Raw genomic sequence first — 11,355 nt, 5'->3', positions numbered from 1 at the left:
GCTTCTGTAAACTTTAGTCTTACAGAAATATAACATACAGTAACTTGACCTGCAAAAATTGGTCAGAAAACATCCCAGCATCTCATCCCCATGTTCAATACTTCATGGTCACTGAATATTGCACAACCCCAAGCCTAATTTTGGCATGATGATTTTTCATGACCATGAAGATTGTAGAGTAGGCTACCACAGAACACGGAAATGAACCATCTGGTTCCCAGCAAAGTAATGCGTAACAAGGCTGATAATGGTCAAGAGACAATGGTCATGCAAGAAGGAAAAGAGGTAAGATGCAATAACAATTCACATTATACTTAAACTGCCAGAATAAAGGTCTTTAGACTATTGTGTTGACATAAATATATAACACTGTCATCTACTAGGCTGTAATTAATTATGCTATAAAATATCCATGAAAAGACTTGAATCAATAGGCACAACCAGTATTGCCGGTATTATTAAAATATGACAGGACAATGTCCATATTCAGCTTTAGACTACTGAGTAATGTGTGGCTGCTGCTCTGCTGTTCTTTGACTGGCAGTAAGGAGAAGGAGAGGAGGGCAGAGATGAGTAAAGATTGTAGAAGGAGACAGTACATTGTATAGAGTATTCATAAAACTGTAGCATAGCAAGTTTACCACTTCTTTTACTGTTAATCTGACTTTAAAATGAATTCATTGTAGATTTGATTTACGCTTGCATCATAATTGTTACAATGCATTATGTCTGTGTTTACCTGTTGGCTTGGAAAGGAAAGGTGGTAAACCCTGGTGGTAAATTTATGATAGACCCCCACTATGTTCATCATGACAGACCAGACCACAATGTCACTGTCAAATACAGTCAAAACCAAGACAATGTCACATCATCAGTTGTGGCATCACAGTACAGCAGAGATTTAACCATGAATTCCTTTGCGCCAGTCCCATCAGAGAAATTCAGATCATCCAAGCCTTCCAACTTCAACTTAGTAGTAGAACAGGGCTCCGGGCAGCCGAGCGGAAATGGAGGAAAACTCGCCTCCCTGCGGACCTGGCATCCTTTCACTCCCTCCTCTCTACATTTTCCTCCTCTGTCTCTGCTGCTAAAGCCACTTTCTACCACTCTAAATTCCAAGCATCTGCCTCTAACCCTAGGAAGCTCTTTGCCACCTTCTCCTCCCTCCTGAATCCTCCTCCCCCTCCCCCCCCCTCCTCCCTCTCTGCAGATGACTTCGTCAACCATTTTGAAAAGAAGGTCGACGACATCCGATCCTCGTTTGCTAAGTCAAACGACACCGCTGGTTCTGCTCACACTGCCCTACCCTGTGCTCTGACCTCTTTCTCCCCTCTCTCTCCAGATGAAATCTCGCTTCTTGTGACGGCCGGCCGCCCAACAACCTGCCCGCTTGACCCTATCCCCTCCTCTCTTCTCCAGACCATTTCCGGAGACCTTCTCCCTTACCTCACCTCGCTCATCAACTCATCCCTGACCGCTGGCTACGTCCCTTCCGTCTTCAAGAGAGCGAGAGTTGCACCCCTTCTGAAAAAACCTACACTCGATCCCTCCGATGTCAACAACTACAGACCAGTATCCCTTCTTTCTTTTCTCTCCAAAACTCTTGAACGTGCCGTCCTTGGCCAGCTCTCCCGCTATCTCTCTCAGAATGACCTTCTTGATCCAAATCAGTCAGGTTTCAAGACTAGTCATTCAACTGAGACTGCTCTTCTCTGTATCACGGAGGCGCTCCGCACTGCTAAAGCTAACTCTCTCTCCTCTGCTCTCATCCTTCTAGACCTATCGGCTGCCTTCGATACTGTGAACCATCAGATCCTCCTCTCCACCCTCTCCGAGTTGGGCATCTCCGGCGCGGCCCACGCTTGGATTGCGTCCTACCTGACAGGTCGCTCCTACCAGGTGGCGTGGCGAGAATCTGTCTCCTCGCCACGCGCTCTCACCACTGGTGTCCCCCAGGGCTCTGTTCTAGGCCCTCTCCTATTCTCGCTATACACCAAGTCACTTGGCTCTGTCATAACCTCACATGGTCTCTCCTATCATTGCTATGCAGACAACACACAATTAATCTTCTCCTTTCCCCCTTCTGATGACCAGGTGGCGAATCGCATCTCTGCATGTCTGGCAGACATATCAGTGTGGATGACGGATCACCACCTCAAGCTGAACCTCGGCAAGACGGAGCTGCTCTTCCTCCCGGGGAAGGACTGCCCGTTCCATGATCTCGCCATCACGGTTGACAACTCCATTGTGTCCTCTTCCCAGAGCGCTAAGAACCTTGGCGTGATCCTGGACAACACCCTGTCGTTCTCAACTAACATCATGGCGGTGGCCCGTTCCTGTAGGTTCATGCTCTACAACATCCGCAGAGTACGACCCTGCCTCACACAGGAAGCGGCGCAGGTTCTAATCCAGGCACTTGTCATCTCCCGTCTGGATTACTGCAACTCGCTGTTGGCTGGGCTCCCTGCCTGTGCCATTAAACCCCTACAACTCATCCAGAATGCCGCAGCCCGTCTGGTGTTCAACCTTCCCAAGTTCTCTCACGTCACCCCGCTCCTCCGCTCTCTCCACTGGCTTCCAGTTGAAGCTCGCATCCGCTACAAGACCATGGTGCTTGCCTACGGAGCTGTGAGGGGAACGGCACCGCAGTACCTCCAGGCTCTGATCAGGCCCTACACCCAAACAAGGGCACTGCGTTCATCCACCTCTGGCCTGCTCGCCTCCCTACCACTGAGGAAGTACAGTTCCCGCTCAGCCCAGTCAAAACTGTTCGCTGCTCTGGCCACCCAATGGTGGAACAAACTCCCTCACGACGCCAGGACAGCGGAGTCAATCACCACCTTCCGGAGACACCTGAAACCCCACCTCTTCAAGGACTACCTAGGATAGGATAAGTAATCCTTCTCACCCCCCCATAAATGATTTAGATGCACTATTGTAAAGTGGCTGTTCCACTGGATGTCAGAAGGTGAATTCACCAATTTGTAAGTCGCTCTGGATAAGAGCGTCTGCTAAATGACTTAAATGTAATGTAAATGTAGGGCAGCAGTACAGTTTGACCAGACTTGATAATGAATACCGTGATCATCCCATTTCTGATTCAATGTATTTTGAAGTGTCATTTTCAAATCAAGAGTCACCTCTTCACTGTTGACGTTGAGACTGGTGTTTTGTGGGTACTATTTAATGAAGCTGCCAGTTGAGGACTTGTGAAGCGTCTGTTTCTCAAACTAGACACTCTAATGTACTTGTCCTCTTGCTCAGTTGTGCACTGGGGTCTCCCACTCCTCTTTCTATTCTGGTTAGTGCCAGTTCGCGCTGTTCTGTGAAGGGAGTAGTACACAGTGCTGTACGAGAGGTTTCTTGGCAATTTCTCGCATGGAATATCCTTAATTTCTCAGAACAAGAATAGACTGACGAGTTTCAGAAGAATATTCTTTGTTTCTGGCAATTTTTAGCCTGTAATCGAACCCAGAAATGCTGATGCTCCAGATACTCAACTAGTCAAAAGAAGGCCTGTTTTATTGCTTCTTTAATCAGGACAATAGTTTTCAGCTGTGCTAACATAATTGCAAAAGGGTTTTATAACGATCAATTCGCCTTTCAAAATGATAAACTTTGATTAGCTAACACAATGTGCCATTGGAACACAGGAGTGATGGTTGCTGATAATGGGCCTCTGTATGCCTATGTATTTCATAAAGAAATCTGCCGTTTCCAGCTACAACAGTCATTTACCACGTTAACAGTTATTATAAAAACAAGGACATTTCTAAGTGACCCCAAACTTTTGAACAATAGTGTATATATATATAGCATGGATAAATGTGATGAACAGAAACAGTAGCATGAGATAAATTAGACTGACAACAAAGACTAAAAGGTGTGTACATAGGAAGGTGGTTAAATATACAGTTTATTATATTTGATCATTTACACATCACAAACTGACTGTTATTTGAGTCTTATTACATGTACTGAAATTTCAATAACAATAGTATATAATAATGCAGTTATACAATGCGTTTCAGTGTTACAAACCAACTTAACTGAATATAATGTTTTTGAAGCACTGTAATAAACTGTCTCGGTGTCCGGTCCTGAAATTAAATGGAAGTTTGAAGACACTTGAGGTCAACTTGGGTATCAACACAGATTAATAGGCAATCCTTGGGGTAGGCCATTGTGTGTTCGTATGGCAAGTGAGCTGCTCCCATTCAAATGCAATGTCCTCTAATTCCCTTCAGGTGCAACAGCAATAATGGATATTTCTATATTTTGTTTTTTTTTGCATTTAAATATATCAACATACGAGCAAGATTTAATTTCTTATTTTTGATCTAGTATTTACACATTTCAATCAATATTTAGAAAATGTTTGATTTTTCACTAGTTTCCAATAGAGAATCTATTACTGTCACAGGGGACTTGTGCTAATGAGTGTTTTTGTAGCAGTTAAAAGCCATGACCATGGAACAAAACCATTTCAACACCCACATATGTTAACTTTAAGGATGGGTGCATCGTCTTGCTTGTTTATCTATTCTAATGAAAGTGGTGAAAAAGAGGGAGGCTAAGTTATAGCAGACTCCTGTGATTGGTGCTCTTTTCCAGTGACAGTCCAGCTAACTCTACCCCCCCCCACCCCCCAAAAAAGAAGAGAAACCACGACAGAATAACATTTAGTCATTGATGTTAATTGTTTTTCAGCAGTAAACAGATAGAAAACATTGAGCGGGGCACTATACATAACCATGGACAATGTTCCTATTTTCCAAAAATCTATGGAAAAGTTTGTGATTGTTCATTTGTGCAAACATATACACTTGTTTTCCCCTCTTCAATATGTAACTTGTAAACAAGAATGGCATTCAGTGATCTTGCAAAAGCGTATCTTCTTGGAACCTTACACAAGAGGCTTTCATCACTTGGTATTATACTTCAAATCAATGAGATGATCAAGAATCTCAGAGCAGAATAACTTGAGTACAACAAGGCAACAATTACAACAGCAGTCTACTACTGGGATTCAAGTCAGCTCCTTGGAGCATTGTGATCATAGTTGAGTAGGCATCACTGAAATCAGATTTTTCTTACTCACAATGAGGTATACTAAATGAAAGAGTGGTACCAGAAAGATATCTTTCAACCTCCTCTCTTGTTCTATTTACGAATGGATCTGGATATGCTGATGCTACACGTGCTAACCATCGCTACCCTCTCGGTTCGATATTCAGCACACCAGAACGGACTGTGATTACAAAGGTGTATAAATTTAGATAAAATGAGACCGCTCTGAAGGTCTTTCCATTTACATTACTAAGCTGACACTTTAATAGGCTGATTAAACCCGATTCAAACACACTCTAATGTCACCCTGTTTAAAGAGAATGCAACATGAATGAAACATCCAATACATAGTGTAGAGTCGATGCCTTGATATGGCCCTATCACCTGAGTTCTGTTTTAAAAGTGGTTTATTCTTATGATAGTATTCTATTTCTATTCAGGCAATTCACAGATCCTACTACTCTTTGAGTATTTATCACTGACCATGTTTGTAATAATATATAAGTTATTTCACAGTTTGCTGTCAAACCCCGAAGATCCCAGGTCCCACCCTGTTTTATGTTGTCAACAAGCAAACTCCTCAAAGTTGCCTAGAGTCGGGTGACGAGGTAACATGTTCGGTGTGAATCCGAGACTGTCCGAGTGACTCCGGAGGGTGTCACAGGTGCTCTGGAAGACAAAGTAAGGGGGAAGAGGAGTTCAACCGTATTAAGGGGTGGGTGATGAGAGAGTGAGGAGAAGAGGAGAGAGGCATGCAGGTCACAGTAAAAAATGGGAGAGGATGTGACATTAACAGGAGAAAAAGAACAATATATAAATGAGCATTCAACATAACCAGGACCAAATGGAAAACAGAATACAAAAGGAAGTGACATAACATGATGTTAACCATCGTGGATGCATCAGACAGGAAGATGGTTGAAAGCATAGTGTACACATTGACAAAATAATTCAATACAAATGGGATAACATATAAAGAAAAATGATTAAAGTGGTAGTGCAGGGGACAGTTACAACAGGTCAGTAATGTTTCACGGTATGGGTAGAGAGATGAAAGAGTACGAGAGAAAGATAAGAGGGGTATGGCACGGGCGAAGGAGGGAAAGAGAAAAGAAAACAGATTTTTCAGTCCTTGTCTCGATATTAGTACCTTCATTTGTACATGGTCATTGACACACACATTATGTTTGCATACTTTTAGTGCAACTGCGGTTGTTTCAGTTAATATATTGCCGTTGTGTGGGTTCAAAAGAAGCAATAGCCAAAGATGTAGATCGCTATTCAAGCAGATGAACAACCATTTCATTTGGTGCAAACTGCATTGCATGCAGACCTGTGATAGCATCACTAAGGAATGCATCTAGTGATGTTATTGGGCACAGGATCCAGTACAAATGGTCCCCTAAAACGGACCTCGGTTCTGCAGGAAAGCTAGTAGGAAATAATATAGATGATCCCTGCGGATCGGCTTTTATTGTACTATCTACAACAAATGATGCATTTCTATATTTATATTTTTCTCGGGAAACTGCATTTTATCCTAAGAGAAGGAAAGCATCTTCAGAAACAAAAAGAAGCAAGACTGTATTGCTGACTAGCAAAGTTCCAAACGTTCTTAACAGATGTAGAATCCAACCAACTCATTGTTTATAATAAAACCGATAATAATCTCAGAAGGCAAAGTGATTTATGGCATTGAGAGTCATTGATTTCAAAATGGTATCTACAGAGGAAAATGCATTACATTGGCTATAATATCATTGACCTATTGCTGTGTTGGAAAAGCACATTTATAAAGTGATCACTACTTGTATCTCTACAGAATCAACCACCAAACCAGCTTTAGGTGAACCAACAGCTTGTTAACCAGGAAGGAAATGTATGAAATGGTTCCCAGAATGTCTGAAAAAGAAGGACAGTATGGGAGGGAGGATCTATTATCAATGGGGTTTGCTACCTGGGGGCATGATTAGGCGTGACACCAGGGCTGGTTGGGTTCTCTGGAAATTCCTGGAATAGACATGATGAAAAATAGAAAGATGAGGGTGACCCCAAAAATATCAAATGCAGAGCTGATAAGTAAAACAATTGGCTCCAAGCAAGTTTGTCTGTGCAAAACGGCTAGGCCTACAGCCCTGTGTAATCGATTGAGTATAGACAAGAACGCTGCACACTAATACTTAAAGGTCACAGAGAGCTACCTCCGTTCGCCCATTTGATTTCAATGAAAGTTTCAAAAATCAGATCCATTTGAGAAAGCAAGATACCATTGCTAATCTCTGCCATGTATGTTTTGTAATGCTTAAAAAAGGGTAGATATTCATCATTCAATAATATAAATAATAATATAAACATACTGTATCTTGTTATGAAAATGGTTGCTATTTGCTCCCTTCATTTTAATACATCTAAATGTGCTATGTAAAGTAAGTAGTCCTAGAACTATTACACCACTACATTTAACACTCATGTGCATGGCTTATTTTAGCATACAGTAGGTTGCACTGTCTCATACTGTTTTCATTTAGCACTTTATCTAATGTAGATTGACTCACTGGGTGGTTAGAGAGGAGAGAATGTGAATGGAGTTGGCAGAAAAGAAGGAGAGGATTGGAGAACATGAGAGTCAAAGGTATCACAAATGGCTTATCATTATGTTTTAATGCAAAGAAAGCCTTCAATAATGGATGAGTCCATGACATGGGTGGAGAAACTATATGTGGTAGTGAAACACAGCATTACATCCACCTAAAGCTCCCTGTTCTTGTTTTATGTTGCAGTACGTGCCTCCAGTATGTAATATGTAATATAACATTGTTGGCTCCTGCTGATTTAAACCATCTAAAGCCTGAGGAAAACTTGATGTGAAATGCCACAAAGGTATTTTTTAAACTCTACTCTGTTGATTTACTATGAAACAAGGTAACAGGCATGGAAACAGGGATGTTTTTATTCCATCTGCCCAGATTTAACTGTTCAGATATGATGGGTTGCATCACTACCAAGCTGATATTTTCACAGGCAGCCCAATTCTGATCTTTTTTTTATTTTCTTCAATAATTGGTCTTTTGACCAATCACATCAGATCTTTTCCAAGCTGATCTGATTGGTCAAAAGACAAAAAAAATCAGAATAGGGCTGGCTGTGTAACGCAGCCATAGTGCTCACACAATGTGTATATAATGACAGGATTCAATGCCAATAGTGGATCTTTCATAGGGTACATCCAGTTGAACAATTTTACTTTGCTCTATCCTTTGTCACATAGAATGCTCTGAATAAACCTGACATATCTTTTATTTGAACAAACAAACAAAAATACAGAACCATATCTATGAATATAATTATCAAACACATCTTGCTTTTTCAGCTGTTTAAATGACTAAAAGTCAAACTATGTCTAAGTGTCCAAATCTATAATATTTGATAGGTTTAACTATCAACAACAAAAGTGTATTTTAAAGCTTTCCTGTCTGTTCAGTCTTATCAAAATAGAGAGTTTTAAAAATAAATATTAGTAGGGAAAATACCTTTTTGGTACATGTAGCTGCAGTTATCTCAGGAGTAGGGCCAGGACAGATTTTCCCTCACCTTTTCTTCCCCATCAGTTTATGGGCCAAACTCCAAGATTGAAGCAACCGTGCATGCAGACAACTCATGCAGAAACAGAAACCCAGGGATTTTTCACTACCTTGGAACCAGGCTTTGGGCATATACTGTCTATAATTAAGGAAAAAGTGCTCACATTGATTAGTGTTCCACCTCTGTCATTGACCGGTCATGAAAAAGGCTTGAGTTTCTGAAACATTACATTGCGTTATTTTGTTTGTAGTGCAGTGCAGAACTACAAACCAGTGCAGTGTGGGAGACTCAAATTACCAGATTGTCGCTCGGACAACGCTGTGGTCGCTTCTTGCGCATGAAGTAACTCAAAACCTTATCCTTAAATACCTAAATAAAAGAACATCTCGTTAACATCACAACAATCCAGGCACATGCAATTACTTTCAACCCATATAGACAGACAATATCATTAGGTTAAGGGCTTATCTTATTTTTGATTAAATTCAGATAATTCATCATCATTAACTCTACAGTACTACTTGGGAATACTTTAAGGTGATTAAACAAATGTGAGTGCTTCCACTTTACCTCATATAAGTAGTCGAAAATTTCCAGTATCGTTAAAACACTGGCTCCAATGAACAGACCCATCTGACCTCCGATGTCACCTGAAAAGAGGATGACAGATGAACAGACATGGACAGGGCAAAAACACAGTCGGTCAAGTAATAACATAGTGCCTTAAACCCTTATTGAAACATTTACTTGAACTCTTAGTATCTCAGCCAGCTGAGCGGAACTGTGAGACTGTTGACTGTCCATCCAGACATTGCTTTTTATCTGCCTCTCCCTGACTGAGTGCTCTTTCAAAGTACAATATAAAAAACACATTCAGCCGAGACTCTAAAAGAAAAGGTTAAAAAGAAAACAGCCTCAAAAGGAGTTTAGCCCAGTGCTTGCTGAGGATTTGAGTTGTAGGTCTAGTACGTTTCCTCTCTGTCTGTAAAAACAGATAATGAGCCTGGTAGGGAAGAAAATCTCTCACCAAGCAACCCTGCAATTTCATACGCTTTCTTCTGCTCAATCTTCTCATAATTCAATGCCTCAAAGAAGATGTCCAGGACTAGTACGTTTTCTCTAGGGACAAAAAAGAATAATAAAAAAACACATACAAAAGGTGTCTTAGAGATACAATTGATTGATTTTGTTTATCAATTCTGAGACATTTTGCATTACTTCTCAATCGTAATGTGAACTGTGGATAACAAAATCATGCTTCATTCATGATAGGTTTCTTTTCAAAATGCAGATATATGATCCCTACACCACTTATGTTAACTCACTTTAACTTTCCAGGTACTTACCCGATGTATTGCTCAGTTTTGTTGAATTTCTTGGCCAGATATTTGGCAGAGGCTTTACTGGGTATTTTCACCATGGACAGCTCCTTGCCATAGCGTATCATGTTGCATGGTGTCTCACACACACAGTAGTCATTGTCCTTTTCTACCAAGAAGTCTGTGGAGGATGACAATTGAACAGGAGTCTATGTTTTCAAAAATGTGATAAGAATATAGCCTACTGGAAACAATTCACCCAGTCAGCTGTCCCTACATGCTTCAAGATGGCCACCATTGTTCCTGTACCCAAGAAGGCAAAGATAACTGTACTAAATGACTACCGCCCCACCCCGTAGCACTCACTTCTGTCATCATGAAGTGCTTTGAGAGACTAGTCAAGGGTCATATCACCTCCACCTTACCGGCCACCCTAGGCCCACTTCAGTTTGCTTACAGCCTCAATAGGTCCACAGACGATGAAATCGCCATCACACTGCACACTGCCCTATCCCACCTAGACAAGAGGCTGTTCATTGACTACAGCTCAGCATTCAACACCATAGTACCCTCCAAGCTCATCATCAAGCTAGAGGCCTTGGGTCTCAACCCCGCCCTGTGCTATTGGGTCCTGGACTCTCTGACGGGTCGCCCCCAGATGGTGAAAGTAGGAAACAACATATCCACTCCACTGATCCTCATCAATGGGGCCCCACAAGGGTGCGTGCTCAGCCCCCTCCTGTACTCCCTGTTCACCCACGACAGCGTGGCCATGCATGCCTCCAACTCACAGCCTGGTACGGCAACTCTACCGCCCTCAACCGCATTGCTCTCCAGAGGATTGTGTGGTCTGCACAACGCATCACCGGGGGCAAACTACGTGCCCTCCATGACACCTACATCACCCAATGTCACACGAAGGCCAAAAAGATCATCAAGGACATCAACCACCCAAGCCACTGCCTGTTCACACCGCTACCATCCAGGAGGCGAAGTCAGTACAGGTGCACCAAAGCTGGGACCGAGAGACTGAATAACAGCTTCTATCTCAAGGCCATCAGTCTGCTTAACAGCAATCACTAACTCAGAGAGGCTGCTGCCTACATTGAGACCCAATCACTGGCCACTTGAATAAATGGATCACTAGTCACTTTAAACAATGCCACTTTAAATAATGGCACTTTAATAATGTTTACATATCTTACATTACTCATATCATATGTATATACTGTATTTTATAAGATCTATTGCACCTTGCTTATGCCACTCGGTCATCTGTCATCCATATATTTATATGTACATTTTCTCTTTCACCCCTTTAGATTTGTGTGTATTTGTGTGTATTTGGTAGTTGTTTGGAAATTGTTTGATTAGATGTACAAGC

The 11,355-nt window shown here is 41.8% G+C and overlaps 1 protein-coding gene across 1 annotated transcript in view; it reads right to left on the bottom strand.

The window, feature by feature from the left end:
• Positions 1-3,890: 3,890 nt before the first annotated feature.
• LOC135558837 (acid-sensing ion channel 1C-like) overlaps positions 3,891-11,355 on the bottom strand; it is a 194,913-nt gene continuing 187,448 nt past the window's right edge. Inside the window, exons 6-10 of the mRNA XM_064993003.1 lie at positions 9,999-10,152; positions 9,680-9,771; positions 9,223-9,302; positions 8,950-9,021; positions 3,891-5,739 (exon numbers count right to left, since the gene is read on the bottom strand). Of these exons, the coding sequence (XP_064849075.1) occupies positions 5,635-5,739; positions 8,950-9,021; positions 9,223-9,302; positions 9,680-9,771; positions 9,999-10,152 (503 nt within the window). The 3' untranslated portion in view covers positions 3,891-5,634. The remainder of the gene's footprint in view (positions 5,740-8,949; positions 9,022-9,222; positions 9,303-9,679; positions 9,772-9,998; positions 10,153-11,355) is intronic.

The sequence above is a fragment of the Oncorhynchus masou genome, chromosome 17 (genome assembly GCF_036934945.1).
Source record: "Oncorhynchus masou masou isolate Uvic2021 chromosome 17, UVic_Omas_1.1, whole genome shotgun sequence".
Lineage (NCBI taxonomy): Eukaryota > Metazoa > Chordata > Actinopteri > Salmoniformes > Salmonidae > Oncorhynchus > Oncorhynchus masou.
Note: the sequence above shows the minus strand (reverse complement) of the source record. Positions and strands in the feature narration are given on the sequence as shown.